The sequence below is a fragment of the Phacochoerus africanus genome, chromosome 6 (assembly GCF_016906955.1).
Source record: "Phacochoerus africanus isolate WHEZ1 chromosome 6, ROS_Pafr_v1, whole genome shotgun sequence".
Lineage (NCBI taxonomy): Eukaryota > Metazoa > Chordata > Mammalia > Artiodactyla > Suidae > Phacochoerus > Phacochoerus africanus.
Window position 1 is genome coordinate 89,513,799 of NC_062549.1, and position 26,150 is coordinate 89,539,948.

Genomic DNA, 26,150 nt, shown 5'->3' on the forward strand with positions numbered 1-26,150 from the left:
ACTTCCAGCCTGGGAGTTGACCTAATGGGAACTGTACCAAAGGGTGGGGCCATATCCCTGGCTGTGAGAACTGACTGGGACCTGGGCAGACTGGCAGACCCCATAGAGCCAGGCAGAGGCTCTGCGTCTCTGCCTCCCTCATTCCCCACCCTCTCCCTGGGCCTTCTTTCCCTGTATAGCTGAAACAATGAATGTGGTGATCGTGAGAGAGGACAATGTGGGGGACTGCATTTATTTGCCCTAATCCAGCCTAGAAGTCAGGGTAGACTCTGGGCTGCTCGGCCCTGGGGGCAACTGGAGTTGGAACTAGGGTGAGGGATCCTGGCGGGGTGGGGGGGAGCTGCCTAGGACACTGCATCTTTTGTGCCTGTTCCCTGCTGCCAATACCCCCCACACACACTGCTGCTATGACTCTAAGGCCCTTTGTCTCTCACTGCTTAGTCACCCCCTTTGTCCTCATTTCAGATCGGGGGGGGGGGGGTGGTGGAAAGGGGCAGTAAGAGTCCTCTGGTGATAGCTCCTCTTGCCCCTGCCCCTTCTGGTCTCCCATCCTTTGTCTGACTCCTACAGCACCAACCCCCTCCACTGAGGACCAAGGTCAGGGCACATAGCAGGTCAAGAAGTGGATCTGGCAGTCAGAAAGGGGTGGGTGATACAGGAATTGATGGGCACCAGGGCAGGTATTAGAGACTTGAACAGGAAGGGAGTAGATAAGGAAGTATTCTGGCGGATGTGATGTGGTAGACAGGAGGTGACAAGGCAGAGAGTGAATAGAGGAATGGGGGCAGGGGCAGGTGGTCCACCTCTGGGAAAGGAAAGTGCTGAGTATACTCTCCTTCCTGGGGATATCCTGGGGAAAGGAGTGGCCATAGCATGGGGTGAGCGGAAATTGCCCCTACTTCTGAACCCTTTGCTTCCTTGCCTTGAGAGTCCAGCCCCAAGACTTCTTTGCTGAGTTCTCTCTAGTCCAGAACCGACAGAATCAATTTACTTCCTTTCCTTAACATCACCTCTTCCTCCTCAAGCACTCTCTCCATCCCAGGCATGGGGTTCCTATTTCTCTCAGTACCGTAAAATTCCTGTGTACACAGTGCTGCATCCACCCTCTCCCTGTCCCATGGGGAATGAGAAGTAAAAGATTACTAGATATTCCAGGAACCACTGGGTTCTTAGGACAAGGTGGGGCCCAAAGGGGGAACCAAGTGGGGATTCCCTCTGATGGATTGGCACAGGGTACATCTGGGTTCCTGAGAGAGCAAGTCTTTCCTGTGCTGGGGGTTGGCTGACTTGAGGCTGAGGGAGGGCTTAGGGCAGTTGGGAGTGGGTAGGAGCAGGGCCAAGAGCCTGGGGGAAGCTACTGGGAGCTGGGCCAGAGAAATGGGGAGTCAGGAAGTGGGGAGGGGGAGCCCTGGGGGGAATGAAGGCGGAATGGCTGTTTGGGCTTGGGAGGGGGCGGGGAGGGGAGTGGTAACTCAGGAAGGGGGAGCCTGAGGGAGAGAAGAAACATTAGAGAAGAGGAGGTGCCACCCTGGATCTTCCTTCTATAAAAGGAAAAGTTGTTAACCCCTCCCGCCTTGTTCTCTGCTGGCTCTATGTGTCCATTCTAAACAGACTCATTCTGGGAGTTCCCTTCGTGGCTCAGTGGTTAACGAACCCGACTAGGATCCATGAGGATGCGGGTTCGAACACTGACATCTCTCAGAGTGTTAGAGATCTGGCTGTAGGTCTGATTCGACCCCTTAGCCTGGGAACTTCCATAGGACGGCTCTAAAAGAAAAAAGAAAAAAAAAAAAAAGACTCATTCTACCTTCTGGGCAGTTCACTCCCTGATCACTGTCTCCTTGCTCACCCTTCTCCCTGCCTCTGTCCTGTCCTCTTGATGCTTCCTCGTTCCCCACCTTCTATCCCTGGCAGCTCACTCAGTTCCCTCAGCCTTGGAAACCAGCCTCTAGGGGCAGAGGGCATCATGAGGGATCCTTGAGAAAAGGGAGGCTGTGGGAGGCAGTGGGAGCAAGAATTCTCCTGGGACCATGATCCTTTCTTTGCGTGTTGGCCAGGCCCTTTCCCTGACTTCCTACCCCTCCTGGGGCTCTGTCCCACCAAAGAGAGACAGCCGAGAGACTGTGGGGTTTGGGAAAAGGCTATGTCATCAGCTGGCCCAGTGCCCATGATCCATCCGGCTGGGTAAGTTCCACTTTTTAAAAAAAAAAAAAAAACTAGGATATTTGGGAAGCAATGAGACACAGGACTCCTGGCTGAATGGCTTATAGCTCAGCCAATCAATCGTAGCGGCTCGGGATGCTTAAAAGAGCTGGCGCGGAGAGAGGCTGGGAAGAACCCACAGGGAGATTCACAGACACATAGACACGGGAGAGAGAGGAGGAGAGAGACAGAGACAAAGGCACGGCGGAAGGAGGCAGAGAGAGGGCAGGCACAGAAGCGAAGCCAGACCGAGTCTGAGAGAGTGCAGAGGCAGAGACTAGAGAAGCTGCAGAAACAGGCAGGGAGAGACAAAGATCCCGGAGAGGAGAGTGTGGGAGGAGAGTTTGGAGGAACCAGACCACCAGGCACCTCTCCTAAGCCTAAGGGCCAAGTTTTCTCCATCTTCTCCGAAGGTCCCCAGCCCCTCTGAAAACTCTGCCACTGACCTTGGCATGAGTCCGAGCCCCCAGGCTGCAGAGAGAAGCTTTCCAAAGCCGGGGCGGGGAGGACTTGGTGCCCAGACGGCCTCAGTCCCTCCCAGCTGCAGCACCAGTGCCATGTCCCGGACGGACTCGCATCCCGGGAGGGGCTTGGCGGGGTGCTGGCTGTGGGGAAGCCAGCCCCGCCTGCTGCTCCCCACTGTGCCCATCTCCAGGCTGCTGCGGCTGCTTCTGCTACTTCTGGCCTCCCTCCTGCCCTCAGCCTGGCCGGCCAGCCCCCTCCCCCGGGAGGAGGAGATCGTGTTTCCAGAGAAGCTCAATGGCAGCGTCTTTCCTGGTTTGGGCGCCCCTGCCAGGTTGTTGTACCGCTTGCCAGCCTTTGGGGAGGTGCTACTACTAGAACTGGAGCAGGACCCCGGCGTGCGGGTCGAGGGGCTGACGGTGCAATACCTGGGCCAGGCGCCTGAGCTGCTGGGCGGGGCAGAGCCGGGTACCTACCTCACCGGCACCATCAACGGAGATCCGGAGTCTGTGGCATCTCTTCACTGGGACGGGGGATCTCTGTTAGGGGTGCTGCAGTATCGGGGGACCGAACTCCACATCCAGCCCCTGGAAGGAGGCACCCCTAACTCTGCCGGGGGGCCTGGCGCTCACATTCTACGCCGGAAGAGTCCTGCCAGCGGCCAGGGTCCCATGTGCAACGTCAAGGCTCCTTCTGGGAACCTCAGCTCCAGCCCCCGAAGGGCCAAGGTAGGCAGCCCTGGAGTCTGTGTCCTGCAGTGTCCTCCTGCCATGTCTGTCCTACTGACCCCTATTCACTTTCTCTCCACCCCCTTCCACTTCTGGCCATACTGCTGCTTCCCTCCCTTCTGCCTGCCTCTTCTTTTTCCACTAGCCTCCTTTCCTGGGAAGATTTTGGATTTTCCCTGCCCTAACCCTTCTGGCCAGACTGCCGCTGATCCCAAGGGGTGGGGTTCCCAGAGGTAGGTCAGAAACTCTATGGTGGGAATGACTGCTCCCTCTCCCCACCCCGCCCCTGCCTGGCCATGGCATCCTACTGGCACAGTCCCCAACAATGAGGCCCGCCTAACAGCTCCTTGGCCTTGACTCTTTTCTGGGCCCCAAATTTGATTTTCGCCCGCACCATAAGCTAAAGGAGTGAGGGTTGAAGCCCAAGGGATTGGTCTCTGGCTTCTGACACTGCCTTCAAAGTTGTTCTGGCAAACTGCAAACTAGGGCAAAAGTGGACATGGGAGAAAAGGCATCCTGAACCCCCTCCTGGTCAGTCCCCTTCCTACACCGTGGACTGGCTGCAAGGCTGCCCGAGGCTCCATCCTTTCCTCCCTCCCACCCCCAGTCTCCCCCCTTCTTCCCTTCCTTCCTCCCTCCCTCTCTAGCTTTAATCCAGACCAGACGCTCCCTCCACACCCGCCACGCTGAGATCTGGCCCTGGCCCTAGCTGCTGACTGAATTGTTCCTCCAACCACACAGGGCAGACACGTTGCAGCCCAGCCCTCTAGCCCCAGTCCTGCAGGCCCCAGCCACACTCAGGCCTGGGGGACCCCAAAGTCCCTCCCAGAGGCAGTCCCAGCTGCTTTTCACCTCTGGGGCCCACACGGCCCTGGGACGTGGCATCCCTGTCCCCTCCCCTTCTCAGAACCCACAGATGCTTTCTCAGAGTTACCAGCAAAGCTCTGGGATTTGGAGTGGAGGGGAAGGCCCAACTAAGACCCATCAGTAATCCCATGGGATATGTGTGGCCCAGCTGGCTCTGCTGAGTTCCAGACCCAGGAAGTAAGGGAGGGGAGAAGTGATCCATGGGTCTGGGAGGCTACTTCAGAATCCTCCTCCCCTTTTTTCCTCTCCAGCGCTTTGCTTCACTGAGTAGATTTGTGGAGACCCTGGTGGTGGCAGATGACAAGATGGTGGCATTTCACGGGGCAGGGCTAAAGCGCTACCTGCTGACAGTTATGGCAGCAGCGGCCAAGGCCTTCAAGCATCCAAGCATCCGCAACCCTGTCAACCTGGTGGTGACTCGGCTAGTGATTCTGGGCCCAGGTGAGGAAGGGCCCCAAGTAGGGCCCAGTGCCGCCCAGACCCTGCGCAGCTTCTGTGCCTGGCAGCGAGGACTCAACACCCCCAAGGACTCGGACCCTGAGCACTTTGACACAGCCATTCTGTTTACTCGTCAGGTGAGGCCTCACTCAGCACCTCAGGCCATGCACTACACCGCTCTGGGAAGCACCACTGCATAGACTGTGATGCCAGTGGTGCTCCCGAAATTGTTCAACATGGTACCTGGCCCCGGCCACACTGCCAGTACTGTCTGGGCCCTGACAGTGCTGGCTATGCAGTGCCCAGGTCCCCACTAATCTGGATCTCAGCCCAGTGGACCTTGGTGTCTTGGTTCCTCATGTATTGTCTATGATCCCTCTCCACAGGACCTGTGTGGGGTCTCTACTTGTGACACTCTGGGCATGGCTGACGTGGGTACTGTATGTGACCCAGCTCGGAGCTGTGCTATCGTGGAGGATGATGGGCTCCAATCAGCCTTCACTGCTGCTCATGAACTGGGTAAGGTGGGCATGGTGGGGTCATGGGGCGCCTGTGATGGGTGAAAGAGGTGTCAGGGTGTGAGGTGAGAGGGCAGTGAGCTCACCAGGGTGCAAATGGAAGTCACGAGGCATTTGTTTCCTTCTCCCCAGGCCAAAGCTGGGGCCATTGATTACCCTTTTCTGCTCTGGATGCAGATAAACGTTTAGATTTTTCTATTAAATGAGATAGTGTTTGGGAATCTACTGTGAACTCTGTGTGTTTGGAGGGGACTGGCACGATATTGAAGGAGATTATTCACAAGAGTCAGTGGTAGAAGATAGAATCAGGATTGGGAGCCTTGGCTCTAAGGAAAAGTGGGCAGGGAGGGGCCCTGAGTGTCTTACAGGGGGAGGGGAGACAGAGCAATGGGGACTTTGTATTGAGGAGCTCTCAGAGCGCCAGAAAAGGGTTGGGGGGCAGAGTGGCTAGGGAATAGATCTGACCATCCATAGCTGAACTAGATTCATGATGGCTCCGCAGCCCCTTGAGGGCATAGGGATTGGACCCTTAGATCCTAACAGGGACTCTGCTCCCACAGGCCATGTCTTCAACATGCTCCATGACAACTCAAAGCCCTGTGTTGGTCTGAATGGGCCTGGGGGCACCTCTCGCCATGTCATGGCTCCTGTAATGGCTCATGTGGATCCTGAAGAGCCCTGGTCCCCCTGCAGTGCCCGCTTCATCACTGACTTCCTGGACAATGGCTATGGTAAGCAGATGGCACTCCCCTTACCCTGTGCAGGGCTCAGTTCCTGCTCCCATAGTACTTTCTCTTCTGCTGCATTCTGCATGGGCCAAATTTACTCCCTCCAGTGTGCCTCCTCTGCAGTGTGGGACAGGGTGAGAAATGCTACTGTCTTTGTGTGGTTCCGACTTTCTCTCAGAATAAATAGCACAGCTCCAGGAGGCAAGTTTTGGCTCAACAGGATTAGAACTGACTTCTAAGGGCCAGAACTGTCCAACACTGGAATGGGCTAGCTGTGAAGGAGGTGACTGTCTTGTCACCTGGGCTGTGCAGGCCCAGCAGATGACTACCACTGGGCAGGGTTGTTGATGAGAAGCTGACTCAAGAATTCTGTAGTTGGTTAGAATAGGTAGGAAGATCTAGTGCTTTGAGTTCCTATCCTGATCGTGTTCTTCAGATATGTGTAGGTGTTTGTGAGTAAGCTGCTTCCTTTCTGTGTAGCTGATCTATAAAATAGGCAGTATTTTATAGTAACATTAACCACCTCACAGGTGTTGGTCATGATTAAAAGAGATACAATTGGTCAAGCATTTAGTCCGTGCTCATCACAATATAAGCTTCCAGGAGTTCCTCCTGTGGCACAACAGGTTATGCACCCGACTAATAGCCATGAGGATACAGGTTCCATCCCTGGCCTCACTCAGTGTGTTAAAGATCCGGCATTGTCGTGAGCTGTGGTGAAGGTCACAGACTGTCTCAAATCTGGCCGTGGCTGTGGCTATGGCACAGGCCAGCAGCTGCAGCTCCAATTCAACCCCTAGTCTGGGAACTTCATATGCTACAGGTGCAGCCCTAAAAAGACAAACAAAACAACAACAACAAAAAAAAACTAATAAATTGTAGCTGTTATTTTATTTATTTGTTTGTTTATTTGTTTGTTTTGTTTTGTTTTTGTCCTTTATTTTAGGGCCAAACCCGAGGCATATGGAGGTTCCCAGGCTAGGGGTCAAATCGGAGAGGCAGCTGCCAGCCTACACCACAGCCACAGCAACGCCAGATCCCAGCCGCTTCTGTGACCTACAACCACAACTCCCAGCAACGCAGATCTCCAACTCACTGGGCAAGGCCAAGGATCAAACCCCCATCCTCATGGATGCTAGTCAGATTTGTTTCCACTGAGCCATGACAGGAACTACCAGTAGCTGCTATATAAAGTTTCTTCAAGTCCTATGCTTTGGAATTTAGAATCTAGGAGGCCCTGGGAGCCCAAGCTTTCAGCTGATGATCAGCTGGCACCTTTTCAACCTATTGCTGACTTCATACCCCTACTTCCTTCCCAGGGCACTGTCTCTTAGACAAGCCAGAGGCTCCCCTGCATCTGCCTGTGACTTTCCCTGGCAAGGACTATGATGCTGACCGCCAGTGCCAGCTGACCTTTGGGCCTGACTCACGTCATTGTCCACAGCTGCCGCCACCCTGTGCTGCCCTCTGGTGCTCTGGCCATCTCAATGGCCACGCCATGTGCCAGACCAAGCATTCACCCTGGGCCGATGGTACCCCCTGTGGGCCCTCACAGGCCTGTATGGGTGGTCGCTGCCTCCATGTGGACCAGCTCCAGGATTTCAATGTGAGATCCCAGGGCAGGGATGGGGAAGAGGGCCTGGGGGACTGGGGACTGGCCCTGAGCCCAAGAAAGTATATTTATCCCACTTTTCCGTTCTGTCCTTCTACAGATCCCACAGGCTGGTGGCTGGGGTCCCTGGGGGTCATGGGGTGACTGCTCTCGGAGCTGTGGGGGTGGTGTCCAGTTCTCTTCCCGGGACTGCACTCGGCCCATCCCCCGGAATGGTGGCAAGTACTGTGAGGGCCGCCGCACCCGCTTCCGTTCCTGCAACACTCAAGACTGCCCAACTGGCTCAGGTGAGGAGTGGGAGCCCTTGGGATGGATCAGTAGAATAGAAAGGATTGTCCCTTGAGTTCAGAGACCAAGGAGGGTTGAGTTTCCCTGCTGTTGAGAGAAGCGACTTTACCCTCAGGAAAGTGACAGGCCAAGTCTGTGAGGGAGAGAGAGGCCTGGCCATCTGGAGGTCTGAGAGGCTAGCTGGAGGGGCTGGTGGGGCAGCGTAAAGAGAGAGGGCCTCTCTGACTGTTCATTTTAACCCTACAGCATTGACCTTCCGTGAAGAGCAGTGTGCTGCCTACAACCACCGCACCGATCTCTTCAAGAACTTCCCGGGGCCCATGGACTGGGTGCCTCGCTACACGGGTGTGGCCCCCCGGGACCAGTGCAAACTCACTTGCCAGGCCCGGGCACTCGGCTACTATTATGTGCTGGAGCCACGGGTGAGGACCAGGATGCCCCCCCCAGGCCCTGTCTAGGCTCACATGCTCCCCAATAGGCCCTTTCCTCTCTGATGGCAAAGTTCCAAAACAGCACCATGGCTGGCATTCCCACAGCCATGCCCAGGGGTCCATTCAGACAGCTCTGTCCATAGTTATTTGGGAAACCAGCCCTGGGCTCCGGATAAGTTGCCAATGAGGCAACAACTCTAGCCTGTCCCATTTCCCTTGTTTTCTTTTCTTCTCTCCCCATCTTCCAGTACTCCGTTTTGTGAGAATGGAAGCACACACAGTCTTTGGGCATATCTTTTGACCCCCTTCCCAGGGGCTCCTCTGTCAAATTACAGAAGTGGCCTCACTGAGCTCATGGCTGGCCAGTCCCTCACTGAATAGGCCTCTGGAATCTGTGATGTCCCTGCACACCACTGCCCCACTGCCATCTCTGTGACAGGGCCCTAGGTTGAGGCTGAAGAAGGAAGAACAAGCCTAGCAGTCTGTTCTCCCTGCCCCCATTCTGGGGAGAATTCCTAAAGGTTGGCTGCCCTCTAGCGTCCATCTTGGTCAGTGCTACCAAGTATTACAAAGGTTTAGGGCTTGGTATCCGGAACTGAGAGCTGCTTGGCAGCTGTGTAACCTTTGGGCAAGCTCCCGACCTTTCTAAACCTTAGTGTTCCATCGCTATAGACCTCAAATAATGGTTATGAGACTTATATAGCACTTAACACAGTGCCTAATTCATAGTGAGTGCTCTGAAAATGATGGCTTGATTATCATGATTATCATCCTTTATAGTGGCTGGGGTTCCCACCACACTCCATCCATATCCCCTCCCTCGCCCAACTTTCCCGGCATCCCCTCCCTGCTGGGTTATGGGCCTTGTTTGGCTTACCAGTTCCTTTTGACTCAGGAAGATCATTTCATCACTCCTTTTCTTCTCCTCAGGTGGTTGATGGGACTCCCTGTTCCCCAGACAGCTCCTCAGTCTGTGTCCAGGGCCGCTGTATCCATGCTGGCTGTGACCGCGTCATTGGCTCCAAAAAGAAGTTTGACAAGTGCATGGTGTGCGGTGGGGATGGTTCTAGCTGCAGCAAGCAGTCTGGCTCCTTTAAAAAATTCAGGTTCATTCACTATTTTTTTTTCCTCCTCCCACCCTCCTGGACACTATTCTGGGCCCTGGGGATACAGAGGTGAACTCAACGCTGTTTCTCCTCTCAAAGAGCTTACTTACAGTCAAGTGGAGGAGACAGACAAGTAAGCAGTTACAGCAGTGTCCCTTTTCAGAGGTATCAGCCTGGGCTGCTGTGAGAGTCCCTGTGGGCATCAGGGAAGGCTTCCCTAGGAAGTGACCTCCTTCCTGGAGGAAGAGTAGGATTTGGACAGGTACCAATGAGGCAGGGCTTAGAAGGGCGCCCCAATAAAGGGGCAGGAGTGTAAATTAGGTCCAGAGAGAAGAGGAAGAAGGACACATTTACATGCAGCTCAGAGCCAGGCTGGACAACTCACATAGGTCCGGGGAGGCAAGCATTTGCATACACGTACACACATGCAATTATGCAAACACAGCTCAGAAAGGCTGAGAGGATTCAGGAAGATGCTGAGTTCTCCTCCACTCCTTCCACACAGGTACGGATACAACGATGTGGTCACCATCCCGGCGGGGGCTACCCACATCCTAGTGCGCCAGCAGGGGACCCAGGGTCCCCGGAGCCTCTACCTGGCCCTGAAGCTCCCAGATGGCTCCTACGCCCTCAATGGTGAATACACACTGATCCCCTCCGCCACAGACGTCGTACTGCCGGGGGCAGTCAGCCTGCGCTACAGCGGGGCCACGGCAGCCTCTGAGACGCTGTCAGGTCACGGGCCCCTGGCGCAGCCCTTAACGCTGCAGGTCCTAGTGGCTGGCAACCCCCAGAACACACGCCTCCGATACAGCTTCTTCGTGCCCCGACCAGCTCCTTCAACACCACGTTCCACTCCCCAGGACTGGCTACAGCGCAAGGCACAGATTCTGGAGATCCTTCGGCGGCGCTCCTGGGCGGGCAGGAAATAACCTCATCATCCCGGCTGCCCTTTCTGGGCACCCGGGCCTCGGACTTAGCAGAGGGAGAATGAGGGGCTCTGCGGCTCCCTCAGGCCAAGATGCAATGGCGAGGGGCTGGGAGGGCGAGTTCTGCCCCTCCTCTCTGCCTTAATGTGCAGGCTGGCCCTGCCCTGGTTTCCTGCCCTGGATGGCAGTGATGGGTGGTGGATGGAAGGGGCTGGGAGGCAGTCCCCTACCTAAACTGCCCCCTCTGCCCTGCGGGTCACAGGAGGGAGGGGGAAGGCAGGGTGGGTCCCGGTTGTATTTATTTGGTATTTATTCACTTTTATTTAGCACCAGGGAAGGGGATAAGGGCTAGGGTCCTGGAGTACCTGTCTCCCTGCTCTCATAGCCCTCACCCTGGCTAGAAATCCAGGGTGGTGGTGATAGTGTGTGTTTGTGTGTGAGAAAATGTGTGTGTATGTGTGTGTGTGTGTGTGTGTGTGTGTGTGTGTGTGTGTGTGTGTGTGTGTGTGTGTGAGGTTCATCCTGCCCGGCTTTCCTCTCCCTAAATTTTATCTTTTGGGAAAGAAAGAGTCAAGGGTAGGATGGGCCTTCAGGGAGTAAGGGATTATCATATTTTTTAAAATATAAATTCTGCTATTTATGTGCTCCTTTTGGAGTCGGACTGATGTGGGTTGCACCCTGGCTCCACATCTCTGAACATTAGTTTCCTCATTTGACAATAATAATACCTCCCTTGGAACTTTGTTGTAACGATTAAATAATGTAAATAAAGAACTAGCAATAATGCCTAGCACTTGGTAAGTGCTCAACAAATGTCAGCTGCTATCAGTTATTGTTCTGTCTACCTCCACTGTCCATGGAGGCTGCAGTGCACTTGAAGGTGAAGATCTGCATCAGTGGTGCTTTCCTCTACCCCCAGGCTCCATTCCTTTGGTTGGCAGAATCCTAGTCTGGATTCCGAAGGACTATCAGAGACAGGACAATTCTTTCTCTGATCTCTGGAGGCTCCCAACCTCATGGAGACATAATAAACATGTGGCTACAAGAACAACTGACAAGCACACGAAGGTTAAAGATAATAAGAACAGGATTTCCCATCGTGGTGCAGCAGAAATGAATCTGACTAGGAACCATGAGGTTGTGGGTTCGATCCCTGGCCTCACTCAGTGGGTTAAGGATCTGGCATGCGGTGGCTATGACGTAGGCCAGCGGCTACAGCTCTCATTAGACACCCAGGCTGGGAACCTCCATATGCCGTGGGTACGGCCCTAAAAAGACAAAAAAAATAATAATAAGAAGAACAGCCACATCAATATAAACAAGTGCTTAGTAATGAGAGTGCTAGTTGCAGGGGTTCAGGGAGAACTGTTACAAAAAGAGCATGGGGGTGGGAGTTGATGGGCTTGAATCTGAGTTGGGGTTCAGCATCTTACTAGCTGTTAGTGTTTGGTAAGTCATCAATGCTGAGCCTTAGGTGGCTTGTGTGTAAGAAGGCTAAAAACACCTGTTCACAGGGTTGTTCTGAATAAATGTTACAATATTTTCAAAATAGTGAAGGATGCACCCATGTGAGAGATTACCTTTATGACTACAGAGTGACTGGTGCGAGATCCCCAGAATCAACCAGTGTAAACCCAGTAGACTTCTCTGAAGATAAGAAGTTAGAATGGAATTTATCTTTTTTTTTTTTTTTTTTTTTGCTATTTCTTTGGGCCGCTCTCGGGGCATATGGAGGTTCCCAGGCTAGGGGTCAAATCGGAGCTGTAGCCACTGGCCTACGCCAGAGCCACAGCAACGCGGGATCCGAGCCGCGTCTGCAACCTACACCACAGCTCACGGCAACGCCGGATCGTTAACCCACTGAGCAAGGGCAGGGATCGAACCCCCAACCTCATGGCTCCTAGTCGGATTCGTTAACCTCTGCGCCACGATGGGAACTCCTAGAATGGAATTTAATAAGAGGAGTAGGAGTAGGGGATAGTCAGGAAGACAAAAAGAAGGCATGGAGAAGGAGCTGAGATGAGAGGGAGGCCAGTTGTTCAGTGGTGGCAGAGTATCTGAAGGGCAGTAGGGTACTAGAAACAGTTCTGCTTTTCCTTCTGAGCAGGTGGGTGACTTTGCTTAAGAAAGAACTTGGGCACTCCTGTGTTGTTATGGAGGGAATATGGTTGGAAAAGGGTGACAGGTGGACCCTGTTAGAATTTGGAGTCTTGGAGTTCCCATCTTGGCTCAGTGGTTAACGAATCCCACTAGGAACCATGAGGTTAAGGGTTCGATCCGTGGTCTTGCTCAGTGGTTTAAGGATCTGATCTGGCGTTGTTGTGGCTGTGGCGTAGGCCGGCAGCTACAGCTCCGATTAGACCCCTAGTCTGGGAAACTCCATATGCTATGGGCAGCCCTAAAAATACATTTAAAAAAAAAAGAGGATTTGGAGTCTTGAGTGGCAGGAACAGTACTGTTAGGGATTGGGAAAGGGCTGAATGTGGAGGTGAGGGAGGAATTATTGGCAAAGATGACCCTAAGATGGAAATAGAAGAGGGAGAAATGGCAGAATTAGGGTGTTTCACTCTGCCACAGTAGCCTCTAGCTGGGTTCCCAAACACTGCTTGGCATATAGTGCTGGGACTAGGGGGTTAAAGCAAACCATAGAGGTTGCAGCCATGGTGGTTGTCTGCATTATGCTCCCTAGGGCTGGGCTTTGCTGCCCATGTTCTGTATCAGGCAGTACCTTACACAGTGCCCTGGAGTGGTGTACCACAGTGCCTTGGTGGTGTAACACCAAGCATGGCACTTACTCCTTTGGCAGCACTGGGAACAGGGCAGCCTCTTACTCTGCTCAGCCTCTTCTCTTCCGTATGCATGGCCCCTACTGCTGTACTTGGGCTCTGGCCCTTCCTCTTGTTCTCCTGCTAAGCAGGCTGGAAGAAGGAGAAACAGAAAAGGGGGACAAGACCAGAGTGATCTTCAGCTGTTTCATCTAATTAGCAAAATTGGACCATCAATAACGTGTTTGTAAACCTTAATGCTATGAGTTATTGGTACAATAAACAAAGTTCTGTGCTAAGTCGATGTGAGGTAAAACACAAGTAAGATATAACTAAAGATGCTCACTGCAATCTGGGGGAAGCTTTTGTACTATACCTCCAATACAAAGAGAAAGAATGGAGTTCCCGTCATGGCACAGCAGAAACAAATCCGACTAGGAGCCATGAGGTTGCAGGTTCCATCCCTGGCCTTGCTCAAGTGGGTTGCAGATCCGGTGTTGCCTGAGCTGTGGTGTAGGTCGCAGACTCAGCTCAGATCTGGCATTGCTGTGGCTGTGGCATAGGCTGGCAGCTGTAGCTCTGATTGGACCCCTAGCCTTGGAACCTCCATATGCCACAGGTGCAGCCCTAAAAAGACAAAAGACAAAAAAATAAAATTAAAAAAAAAAAACACAGAGAAAGAATGGATGGTACAAAGAATGGTATGATAAAGGCAAACTGAACTGCAGAGACAGATATCTGAGTCTAATAGGTTATGAGGGTTAAGGAAGGTGAGTCTTGGGCTAGGCCATGAAGAACAGGTAGTCGCAATAGCCCTTCTTACATTTCTTCAGTGCTCATGGTAATTCACACTTTGTAAGTCACTTTCTTTCTTTTCTTTTCTTTCTTTCTTTTTTTTTTTGTCTCTTTAGGGCCACACCCACGGCATATGGAGGTTCCCAGGCTAGGGGTCTAGTCGGAGCCATAGCTGCCGGCCTACACCAGAGCTACAGCCATGCCAGATCCAAGCTGCGTTTGCAACCTACACCACAGCTCACAGCAATGCTGGGTCCTCAACCCACTGAGCGAGACCAGGGATTGAACCCACAACCTCATGGTTCCCAGTCAGATTCGTTAACCACTGAACCATGATGGGAACTCCTGTAAGTCACTTTCATATGTATTATTTTAAGAGAAACCCCTTACTTACTGAGTAGGGTCCTGACTGCCATGAAGTTTTTCCTATAAAGGTACTGAGATTTGAGGCCACAGTGTGGTAGGTGGGTGTGTGATGGTGTATGGTGAAAGAGGAGAGAAAGCTACTCCTCACAGAGAAGTAATGGGCAACTTGGAGTTCCCTGGTGGCTCAGTGGGTTAAGGATCCAGCATTGTCACTGTGCTGTGGCTCAGGTCACTGCTATTACACGGGTTCCATCCCTGGCCCAGGAATTTATGCATGCCCTAGGCATGGCCCAAGGGGTGGGGGAGTGATGAGCAAGGCCTCACCCCTTTCTGGAAGTTCCTGCCCATACCACCCCTCTCAGACCTGACCTATAGACCACCTACTATATGATGTCAAGGGTCCAACAATTCTTGCTATAGATGTGAGGGGTGCATACCTCCCCCTAAGAGCCCAAAGGTGCTCCGAATCCTCAGTCTGCTGCTTATTGCCTTCATGGGCCTGAGCTGGGGTGTAAGTAAATAAGCAGGAGGAGAAACAGGAATGATAGGAAGGAAGAAGGCACAGAGACAATTCAAGTGTCTGGTCCTTAAGGGGAAAAGAAAGAATGATGATGAGCTGAAGAAAAAAGAGCTGGTGACTGCTGAGGGCCAGATACCTGCAGAAGTTCAAGCAGAGATGGGCAATCATTTTATGGGATGACAAGTGTGCCTGTATGTTTGAGGTGGGGGAGGAGGTTGAAGCAATAACTGTGAATTGCGCCAATTTCTCTAAGATCTTTCTGTTCCTGAGATTCTCTGCTTCTGTGGAGAGAGCAGAGGAAATCTGGGCATTTATTCAACCACTACTTTTGTTGAGGGGAGGGGGAGAGCCAGGCTTTCTGGGGGTGCTGTGGAATGAGCTACTCATTTACACTTCTACTCTATCTCTAGCCCCAGTTCTTTATCATCCATATAGTATTACAGATTTTGTTTTCTAAAATACCAGATTGAGGAGTTCCCATAATGGCGCAGTGGAAACAAATCTGCCTAGGAACGATGAGGTTGTAGGTTCGATCCCTGGCCTTGCTCAAGTGGGTTGCAGATCCGGTGTTGCCTGAGCTGTGGTGTAGTTCGCAGATGCGGCTCTGATCTGATGTTGCTGTGGTTGTGGCGTAGGCTGGCAGCTATAGCTCCGATTAGACCCCTAGCGTGGGAACCTCCACATGCCACAGGTGTAGCCCTAGAAGGACAAAAGACATAATAAAATATAAAATAAAATAAAATACCAGATTGACAGTAAGTGGCAAAACCAGCATCTCACTGGTCAGGCTTGTGGGGGAGGAAGGAGGAAGAAAGTGGAATTTAATGTGTCAACATTTTATTAGCTAAGAGGATCCTTCTGAACCAATTGCCTTCCTCATTATTGACTGTTGCTAGGGGGAAGCCAAAATCTTTGGCAGCAAGAGTAACCTGCTGGGAGTTCCCGGCGTGGCTCAGCGAAAATGAATCTGACTAGTACCCATGAGGATGCAGGTTTGATTCCTGGCCTTGCTCAGTGGGTTAAGGATCCACCATTGACATGAGCTGTGTTGTAGATCTCAGACTCGGCTCAGATCTGGCATTGCTGTGGCTGTGGCACCTCCATAAGCTGGGGGTGTGGCCCTAAAAAGAAAAAGAGTAACCAGCTGATAGTGGGAGAGAGGTGGGAGGGAAACCACCAGTTCTAAAAATGCTCAGAGAGAGGTAGGTGAGGGGGACGGGGAGCTTCAACACTGAACAACTTCCTCAGACAGAACCTTACATGGGGACAGACCCAGAGTACTTAAGTAGCTTTAGGAAGGAAAGGGAGGGGTGGAAGTAGATTTAAGGCATCCCTCACAATCTCTGAACAACCAGGAACAGGCCCTACAAACCCTGGAATAAACTGCTACACAAACAGTGACGCACATTGACACACACATGTCCAACTCCATAGAGATACGTTAGCACATTCGCTTCATGATGTAGATGCAAATTAGCATTGAGAAGCTGAACATATGAGAATTGGGGCCTGAAAATGGGTCAGAGGACATATTTTAATTGACCTAATTTCCCAATGAAAATGAATTGTTCATCCTGTTTATTTGTCCACTAAATAAGCCATTTGGTTATCAACTGGAATCAAATCATGCGCTCACAGCATCTGGAAAGGACACAGATTTCTGGAGCCAGACTGAATCTAAGCTTTGCAAGAGCCAAGATGCAATGACACAGATTTTTGGAGTCAGACTGAATCTAACTAAGCCAAGATGCAATTAAATTACTTGATCTCTGTGAGCCTCAGTTTCTTTATCTGTAAAATGGGTATATTACTTATGGAGAGGTTGTCAGAACTTAAGAATATAATGATGTAAATGCTTGGCCTTGTGTCTGGCTTATAGTAAGTCTCAATAATACATGCTGCTTCTTTTCCTCTCAAACCTCTTCCTTTCTCTGTCCACTTTCCACTCCTGTTTTAGCATGAGAAAATAACTATACCAAGGAACTTTCTAGGTGATATGTATGATGGGCTATTTTGTAGAATTTGTACTGAAATTTCTAGGTTCTATTCAGAGGATAATAAAAGGGAAGACATGGCCCCTGTCCTCAGAGAGTTCACAATCTGGTGTCTGAGACAGTCAAGTAAGACGAAAATTCCAGACCTGTATGATAGGTGTAAGGATAGAGAAGGGGCATAGAATACGGGGTCACAGAGTTGTTACTGGAGGAAGTGTCTGCCTCCTCTTCTAGGAGTGAGCTGTAAGGGCTCCTGGAGAGTAGGGTAGAGGTGGAAGAAGAAAGAATTTCTGCTTGCCAGGGCAGCTCCGTGACTGTTCTCTGTTATGCAAAATCAAAGTAAAGTGAAGTAAAGTGAACAGACTTGAAGCTGATGGATAATACTGAAAGGAGCTGAGTAAAGTTGGAAGGGGTAGTTTTGGGGAGAAACTACCATCTTGGTGGAAAATGTTGACTGGGAGAAGATTTTAAAGCTATTGAGCTGTTCATTAAAATGTGCTCCTGCTCTACTCTCTCCTCCCCGCTGCCTCCCATATTTCCTTGAGAAACTAAGAAGAGATTTAAATTAGTTCAAATTAGTTTTTATGGCTGGATTGGGTTTCTTCTATTACATTGCGTGTCATGACTGGGCCTCCAGGGCCCCCAGGATTTATTCATAATATAGAAAGACAGGATGTTGTGGTGGAAACCAGCACATTTAGAATTTAAGGTTTCAGAAATGCAGCAGTTCTTGGTGATGACTAAAGCCCAGGGTGTGGCCAGGGTGATAGGAGTGGAGATAAAGTTTCTTGAAATCCGTGAGCTTACAAATGAACATAGGGGAGTTATCAGAAGATAGTAGACAGAGACAAAGGGATGGAAGGTGAAGGTCAGTTTTACAAGAATGGAACACCATGGAGGAGCAGAGGTTCAGAGGAAAGATCTTCTAGGAGAACCACATTTCTTTTTCTTTTCTTTTCTGTTCTTTTGTTTTTTTTTTGTTTTTTGTTTTTTTTTTTTTGCTTTTTAGGGCCGCACCCACAGCAAACGGAGGTTCCCAGGTTCCCAGCTGCTGGCCTATGCCAGAGCCACAGCAACACCAGAACTGAGCCCAGTCTGCGACCTACACCACGGCTCATGGCGATGTCGCAAAGCCGGTTCCTTAACCCACTGAGCAAGGCCAGGGATCGAATCTGCAGCCTCATGGTTCCTAGTTGGATTTGTCTCTGCTGTGCCATGACAGGAAATCCATCCACATTTCAATTATCTGTATAAGTCTGTCTTTTCCACTACACCGTGAGATCCTTAATAATGATAATAATAATAATAATAATAATAAATCAAGGCTTTTCTTGGCTCCTACTCTGTGCTCAAAATTCAGTTGAATTGAGTATCTGCTGTCTGCTGGCCCTTTTCCCCCAGTTTTCACTAATTATCACAAAAACCCTTAAGATGGGTTCACTGTACAGATCAAACCCAGGGAGTGTACTGCTCAACATCACAAAGCCAGTGGGTTCAAAGCTGCCATTGTACTCAAACCCAGTATTATCTGCTTTTGAGTCTCCACAATATCTCAAACTCATTAAGTCCAAAGTTTAATTTGTCATCACTACCATTTCCTCTGAATGTGCCTCTTCTAAGTTTTGCTTCTCATTAAATGTTGTCACTATCTACTCAGTGGTCCACATTAGATTTTTGGGAGTCATCTTGGAACATCTTTAGAACATCCTAAAGTTCTCATTCTAGCACTCTCTGTTTAGAGGGCTTTAATGCCAACCTCTTACCCTCAGGATAAAACCCAGTCTCTTTTAATATGGTTTATGAAGTCTTTCATTATCCAGCACCTATTTACCTCTTCAGTCTCGTGGCTCATCATTCCCCTCACTCCATTCTTTAGTCTTACCGATTCATTTTTTAATTTTCCCAGCTCCCTAATTTCTTTCTCATTTCCAGACTTTTGCACTATGGTTTCCTCTATCTAGAACACTATTCATCTGTCAAAAGAAAGTTTTCAGAAAAGGGTAAAATTATGGCTTTCCCCTGTTAAAGAAAAAATTATTCTGACACTTGTTAAAATGGTAAGGAGAACTTTATTCAGGACTCTTGCAATAGGTGCCAAGACTATCTCAATCAAAGAGAGACTGAATTCAACTCCAATACATTAAGGGCAAGTGGATATTTATAGCCAAGGAGCAGAATGAATCAGTGGATGGAAAAATACATCAAGGGTAGGGAGATTCTTACTAAACCCACTTAGAATTCTTGCTAAAGGCAGGTCAGGATGATCACAAAGTCAAGGGTGAGGAGATTCTTGCTAAACTGACTTAGTAAGATTCTTGCTACAAATGGCTATAGGCCTAAGGATGAGGTCTGTTGGAAAAGAGGGCTCAGAGGAGCCTAAGTTTGATCAGGGAGAGAGCTTTTCAATCCACATGTAAAAACGAACACCTGTTAAAGATTTTATTTAACTCATGAGGAAACTAGCAGATGTTATAACTGCTGCAAATGAACCTCTATCAGACAGGACAGAATTTGCATGTGTACCTACACAGTTACAAAACAGCTGCATGGAAACAAAATCTTACAAAGCAGAAGGATGTGCTATAAACCAGTCAGTCCTTCAGGTCTCCCATTAGCCATCACTTCTTCTGGGAAATCTTTCCCAAACCTCAACTTGTGAATGAGGTGCAACTTCTGGACTATCACATTTATCACACAATACTGATTACACTCCCCCCCCCACACACACAGACACACAAGACCATGAGATTTTTGAGGCAGACACTGAGATATTCAAGTTTCCTCAGTGTGAACATCTTCTTCTCAGGAGCACAGTATGCTAAGGGAGTAGTAGAAAACACAAGATAAACATTATTGCTTATCAGTGGAGCGTGCATTTTAGTCTAATACATGGGGAAATATTTTTACATTAAAGCAGACGAGGCCCTTCCATTCACACTCGATATTTCCTTGTTTTATTAACCACTTCTATTTCAAGGCCTGCGGGACATCTTGGGGATACAAAAATGCGCCAGAGCACAGCAGTCTGCAACATTGTATCCTGAGAGAGAAACAATTTTGACAGTAAGCGGCAGTACGTTGCGGAGGAAGACACACTGGGAAAGGTGTTCAGTCCAGCAAGGGGGAATAGGTCTTCGGGTGTATCACCCTGTCGGTCAGTCTCGGCCCGAGGAAGGTTCTGGTTTGACCTGATGTTTTAACAAGTCTGAGGGGTAGAAAACAGAACTCCACTAGGAGTCGGTCGGGTGGGGATAAGTGCCCGCGTTCCTATGGGGTCGAGCCCTTGGCGAGCCTCATTCCGGCCGCGCTGTCCACAGACCCAGCGATCCGCCCGCCTGGGCGGCTCCACCCGAGGCCCCGCCCCGTGACGCGAGGTCCAGCCCCCGTAGCGCCCGCTTCCAAGATGGCTCCAGCGATTCTTGCCCGGCTGTCGGGGTGGCAGTGACGACGGGAAGCAGAAAGCCAGGTAGGTGGGCTGGGGGATGGTGGGGTGAGAGGCCCGAGAGAAAGCTTCGGGAGATTGGGAAGGTGAGAAGTTTTGGATAATGGCTGGAGACAATCTTGAGCAGGGAGGGAACCTGGGTGCAAGTGTGGACAGAGGCCGGTGGGCTCACATTGCAAGGTAGCGCAAACACAAGGGGAGGTTGGGGTGGGATGAGGGTGCTCCGAGAGAAGGCAACTGTAACCTTCCGTAGAGCACTGACCACGCCCCTCTCGGTGATCTAGCCCAGGTACCTCTGACAGGTTCTGCCCAGCCCTCCCTCTCCTTGTCTCATTTCACCCGTAATCCTGATCCCCACCCCCGCTAGGACCCGGTAAATGTAAGAGAAGGTAGAGGACGCCACCCCCATCCTACTCGCCGCCGCGCTCCGGGGTTGTTTGCTTGCAGCTCCCAGGTGGTCACGCTCTCTACACCTGCGGAGCTAGCTCCCAGAAACGTGGAGAACGGAAAGGAGCGAGTTTCCTCCGCCTCCCTGGGTTCTCTTGAGGCCATTCCACAGTCCTTGTTATAACTGCCTCACCCCCTAGTGAAAGTAATGTCTCCAATAGCTGCCCTGTCCCCACTCCTCAAACTGGTTGGTCCTGTTGGGATGGGGGATGGTTAAGTAAGGAGTGAATCTGACACACCATAGGGCTACCGCTGAAGAGGCCGCGAACCTAGCATCCCCTGCTCCTCCCCTTTTCTCTCCAACTACCTTCTCTCGCTTCCCCAGCTGGGAAACCGGCTTCACCCAGATCCTGATCTCTGCCGCTCTGCGGGTGGCTGGCTATCCTTGACCACTTCTGTTCCAGCTGGTCCCAAGATCGCTGTTGGAGTGCTGGATGGAGCCTTTCTCTGTCCTCTGTGATATTTCCAATTTTATATAATGCCTCACATCTCTGCTCCCCCGGGACCCCCTGGAGCCCCAATGATCCCGAAGAAGACCGCTTGAACCTAGGTGAGTCTATCTCTCCCCTCTCTAAATTGGAAGGGAGGTTCTCCAGAGTCTTCTGAAATGGCTTTGGGACACGAATGAGGTAAGCATTCTTGGGGGTGGGGACTGAGAGTTGGTGGTAGGAGTGGCTTGAGGAAGGGGTGGAGGAAAGTGAAACTGGGGCTGGAAGTAACAGGTGGTAGGGCTGCTGGTGGTTACATACTGTTTCTTTCCATACACTTGTGTGCTTCCTTCTGTGACTTTGTTTTTTGCCTCTTTTTCGTCTTTACCCCTGGCACCACCTTTATGCCTACCCGATGATTTCTCTGCTGGCTTGCTCTTTTCCTGCTTGCCCTGGAACTCTCCCCTCTCTCCAGACCTCAACCCAGGATGTTGCGGAGGCTGCTGGAGCGGCCCTGCACACTGGCCCTGCTTGTGGGCTCCCAGCTGGCTGTCATGATGTACCTGTCGCTGGGAGGCTTCCGAAGCCTCAGTGCCCTATTTGGCCGAGAGCAGGAGCCAACTTTTGACTATTCTCATCCCCACGATGTCTACAGTAACCTCAGTCACCTGCATGGGGCCCCTGTTGCCCCAGGGGGCCCTCCAGCACCTCAAGGTCTGCCCTACTGTCCAGAACGATCCCCTCTCTTAGGTGAGTGCAGAAGCAAGGCTGAAGCAAAGGGAGGACCAAGGTGTGGGGATGGGGAGGCTTGGACAGGCATAGGATGGCAGGAGTGGGTCCTGGAACAGGAGGATCATGTAATTGGAAGGTGGGATGAGGTGAGATAGAATGGACTCTGAATTTGGAGTTTCACCGGGGCTCTTGGGTTGAGCCACAGCTTTCCATTGCTTGCCTGTTTATGGGCTCTTCCTGCCTCGGGCTAGGATTGTTTCTTTTGTAGACAACCCCTGCCTGTTTAGCTAGTTAGTTGGAAGTCCTGTTCTCTCCATCCCCAAACTGTAAGTTTCCAACTTTGTGAGGCAGAAGAGAGTTATAGACCCCTGAAATAAGAAGGTAAAGTAGGTAAGGAGTCCTCACCTTCCAGATATTACAAAGCTGTCCCAGTGATGGGGAGCTCAAGGCTTTGTGAAACAATGTGAGTGAGCCCTTGGGGGAGCTGAGCCCCAGAATCCGACTGCCAGGGACAGACAGTTCTCCTTGTTACTTTAATCCCTGACCTTGCCATTTTTTCCCAACAGTGGGTCCCGTGTCCGTGTCCTTTAGCCCAGTGCCGTCGCTGGTAGAGATTATGGAGAGGAATCCCCGGGTGGAACCGGGGGGCCGGTACCGCCCTGCAGGGTGTGAGGCCCGGTCCCGAACAGCCATAATTGTGCCCCACCGTGCCCGAGAGCAGCACCTGCGCCTGCTGCTGTACCACCTGCACCCGTTCCTGCAGCGTCAGCAGCTTGCTTATGGCATCTATGTCATCCACCAGGTACCCCCAATTCCCACACCACCCTACCTTTCTTATAGGGAAGCCTCAAGTAAATTCCATTCCATTCTCATATAATGAAATAATTTTTAAAAGGCCAGCTTTCTTTTTTTTTCTCTTTTCTTTCTTTTTTTTTCTTTTTTTTTTTTTGCTTTTTAGGGCTACACCTGTGGCATATGGAAGTTCCCAGGCTAGGGGTTGAATTGCAGCTGCAGCTGCTGGCTTACACCACAACCACAGTAACACTGGATCTGAGCTGCGTCAGCAACCTACACCACAGCTCACGGCAATGCTGGATCCTTAACCCACTGAGCAAGGCCAGGGATTGAATCTGCATTGTCATGGGTCCTACTTGGGATCATTAAATACTGAGCCACGAAGGGAACTCCAAGAGAGTCAGGTTTTTGAATGTGGGAAAGGAGCTGGCACTCCTCTGCCAACATGTAGCTCCATACTTTTCCTTAAGGACTATAGGATTATAGGACTTTTCCTGTCCTATAATCTTCTGTGATCTTCCCTTTGTTGAATTTAGAATTGTCCAAATTTAGAGTTGGATAGCTTTGGGCTAAAATTCTAGTTCTGCCATATGTTCCACATGGAACCTGGAGCAAGATACCTAACCTCCTAAAATGAGGCAAAGAGTGATAACTAATATACCACCTGTTTCATGTTGTTGGTTGCCAGGATTACATGCTAAATAGTAGCATGTGTCAGGCACATACTGATGCTCAAGAAAATGTTTGTTGAATGAAAAAAACAAAGAAGTTATCTTTCTTGCCATTCTCCTTGTTCCACATCCCACTTTGATTTCCCTTTTCCCCTTTTATGCATCTTCCTGCTCCCTACAGACATAGTTTAATCCTCCTCCATTATCTTCCAGGCTGGAAATGGAACATTTAATAGGGCAAAGCTGCTGAATGTTGGGGTGCGGGAGGCCCTGCGTGATGAAGAATGGGACTGCCTGTTCTTGCATGATGTGGACCTACTGCCAGAGAATGACCACAACCTGTATGTGTGTGACCCCCGAGGACCCCGACATGTTGCTGTTGCCATGAACAAGTTTGGATACAGGTAGAAGGCATGAGAGGGTACTGGAAGCAGGGAATCCCACTATCTAGTGGAAGAAAAGAGAACCAGGGGGATAGTGGGAAGACTTGTGGAATCCAAAGATCTTTCTCTCTCCAGCCTCCCGTACCCCCAGTACTTTGGAGGGGTCTCGGCGCTCACTCCTGACCAGTACCTGAAGATGAATGGCTTCCCCAATGAATACTGGGGCTGGGGTGGTGAGGATGATGACATTGCTACCAGGTCAGACTTCCTCCCTTACCCCAGCCTGGATCTGTCCTCTGAGACTTCCCCTAGCCATAGCCCTCTGACACTGACCTTTAGCTGCCTGGTCCTGCACTGTGCCTATTCCTCTCGCTTAGTCTTTTCAGTCCACCCAGGTCAGGCTTTGCATGCTGCTTCCCATTCTGTTATCTTTAAGTCTCCTCCATCTGATTAGTTATGGTCCTGGGAGAGAAGAAAAAAATCAATAAGCTCTAGTATCATGGGATTCCAGAGCTGGAAAGGGGCCTAAAGAGTTAGTCCTGCCTCTGCTAGGGTTACATCCAAACCACTTCCTGTGGGGCTGGGAGAGGAGCGGCTCTGCTCCACATAGCCCACAGACACTTGAAAAGAAAGAACGAACAAAAAGGCCTGTGCCATTGGCATGGTGTCAACTCATTTTTCGCATGTGAAACATTTTGACCTTCAGCCTCAGCTGACCCAGTTTCCTATCTGTGGTGTAACTGTTTGGGCTTGATGTGCTGGACCCATTGCCTCTCCTTTCCCTTTGTCCACTGGGATGACTTCTCTATGAATTCTTGTCCTCTGTATGTACGTAAAGCACCCAGCAGTTTCTAAATGTATGTGTTCTTTCAGTATCTTCCCAGACCACCTTCATGTCTTGCTTCTGTGTGTCAGACTTGGAGTTTCTTTCTTTCCAGGTCCTGATTACTTGGTTCCACCTTTCCTAACAGTGATGGTGGAGGGTTGGGGGGATGAGACAGAGGAGTTGAGGCAGCTCAGCCACCAATCTAAATAATTGCTGAGCTTGGGTCTGTGCCTCCCAGTCTTGGCCTATCCTTTTGACAAAAAGACTCCTCTCCCTGTCCTTTCCAGACAGCAAGGGCAGCTTCTGGAAGCCATTTAGGAAATAATGGTGGGAAGTACAAACCTACCTCTGCTAATTGTTTAAAGGCCCCATGGTGCCTGGCACTAGGCCCTGAGGATTTGGATACATCCAGCTTTTACATTCTCTTCATCCATTTACTTCTTTCTGTTTGACTTTCCCCTTTCAGTATTGGGCACTTTTTTGCTTGGCTAGGAATAGCTATTCTTTGTGTATAGAAACATGCAATTCCTTCCTTGCTGGCCTTAGCTCTTCTTGCTCAGCTATCAGCATCTTTCTTCTGCTCTGGATCCTTCAAGGTGCCCCCTCACTTTTCCCATAGGGTACGCCTCGCTGGGATGAAGATCTCTCGCCCCCCCACATCTGTGGGACACTATAAGATGGTGAAGCACCGAGGAGATAAGGGCAACGAGGAAAATCCCCACAGGTAGGAAGGGAGGAACCGCCTGGGAATTGTTACTGGATCCTCAGGGTTCCTCACCCGAGCCAGACAGCTCCTAAAGGTTCCTAGATTCCTGGCTGTTCCTTTCTGGGTCTTAGTCTGCAATCTCTAACCCTCAGATTTGACCTCCTGGTCCGTACTCAGAATTCCTGGACACAAGATGGGATGAACTCACTGACATACCGATTGCTGGCTCGAGAGCTGGGCCCTCTCTATACGAACATCACAGCAGACATTGGAACTGACCCTCGGGGTCCCCGGACTCCCACTGGTCCCCGTTACCCACCTGGCTCCTCCCAGGCTTTCCGTCAAGAGATGCTGCAGCGCCGGCCCCCAGCCAGGCCTGGCCCTCTGCCTACTGCCAACCACACAGCTCCCCACGGTTCACAATGACTCCTCTTTAATCATGAAAGTGTATCTTGCCCACCTTAATCACGAAACCGAATCAGAGGGGTTGTATTCTCCCCACCCTCAGCTCCTCACTGCTTTTAGAGGGATGTGGGGGGACTAACTCCAGTACTGTGCTGGGGGCAGGGGCCTCTCCTCACTGCTGGACTGGAGCTGGGCTCCTCTAGCCCTAGGGGTCCCCCTTTCTTGGGTCACCTGCCAGGGCTTATGACTGTGAATCCTTGATGTCATGATTTTATGTGACGACTCCTGGGAGTCCCCTGCCCATAGGCAGGAGCAGGGCTGGACCCCAAATCCCTTCCTCTTCCATGGAGAGAAGAGCGATCTGGCTTCTCCCGGGACCTCTGTGAATATTTATTCTATTTATGGTTCCCAGGAAGTGTGTTTGAAGGAAGCCCCTCCTTGGGTATTTCATCCAGTGCTGGAGTAGCTCCCTCTTCTGGACCTGGCTCAGGGGCCTGGGATTTTGATATATTTTCTAATAAAGGACTTTGTCTCGCCTCTGCTCCTGCTTTCTGCATCCCAGGCAC

At 50.9% G+C, this 26,150-nt stretch overlaps 2 protein-coding genes and 1 long non-coding RNA gene across 3 annotated transcripts; 2 read left to right on the forward strand and 1 right to left on the reverse strand.

Moving 5' to 3' along the window:
• The first annotated feature begins 2,314 nt into the window (after window positions 1-2,314).
• ADAMTS4 (ADAM metallopeptidase with thrombospondin type 1 motif 4) lies at window positions 2,315-11,127 on the forward strand. Its single transcript, XM_047784090.1, has 9 exons — window positions 2,315-3,392; window positions 4,511-4,834; window positions 5,084-5,216; window positions 5,776-5,946; window positions 7,263-7,549; window positions 7,656-7,842; window positions 8,090-8,265; window positions 9,205-9,380; window positions 9,886-11,127. Exons 1-9 carry the CDS (start codon window positions 2,655-2,657, stop codon window positions 10,310-10,312), a joined length of 2,619 nt encoding a protein of 872 aa, XP_047640046.1. The 5' UTR covers window positions 2,315-2,654; the 3' UTR covers window positions 10,313-11,127.
• An 8,047-nt stretch (window positions 11,128-19,174) lies between these two features.
• Window positions 19,175-21,085, reverse strand: LOC125129430 (uncharacterized). Its single transcript, XR_007135474.1, has 2 exons — window positions 20,946-21,085; window positions 19,175-19,954 (listed from the first exon to the last, which is right to left on the reverse strand). It is a non-coding gene; the product is annotated as an uncharacterized LOC125129430 (long non-coding RNA).
• On the forward strand, window positions 21,049-26,121 carry B4GALT3 (beta-1,4-galactosyltransferase 3). The gene is made up of 7 exons (XM_047784097.1): window positions 21,049-21,188; window positions 21,542-21,816; window positions 22,365-22,600; window positions 23,478-23,668; window positions 23,783-23,905; window positions 25,093-25,197; window positions 25,332-26,121. The coding sequence occupies exons 2-7, from the start codon at window positions 21,555-21,557 to the stop codon at window positions 25,603-25,605; spliced, it is 1,191 nt and encodes a 396-aa protein (XP_047640053.1). The 5' UTR covers window positions 21,049-21,188; window positions 21,542-21,554; the 3' UTR covers window positions 25,606-26,121.
• The last annotated feature ends 29 nt before the right edge of the window (window positions 26,122-26,150 follow it).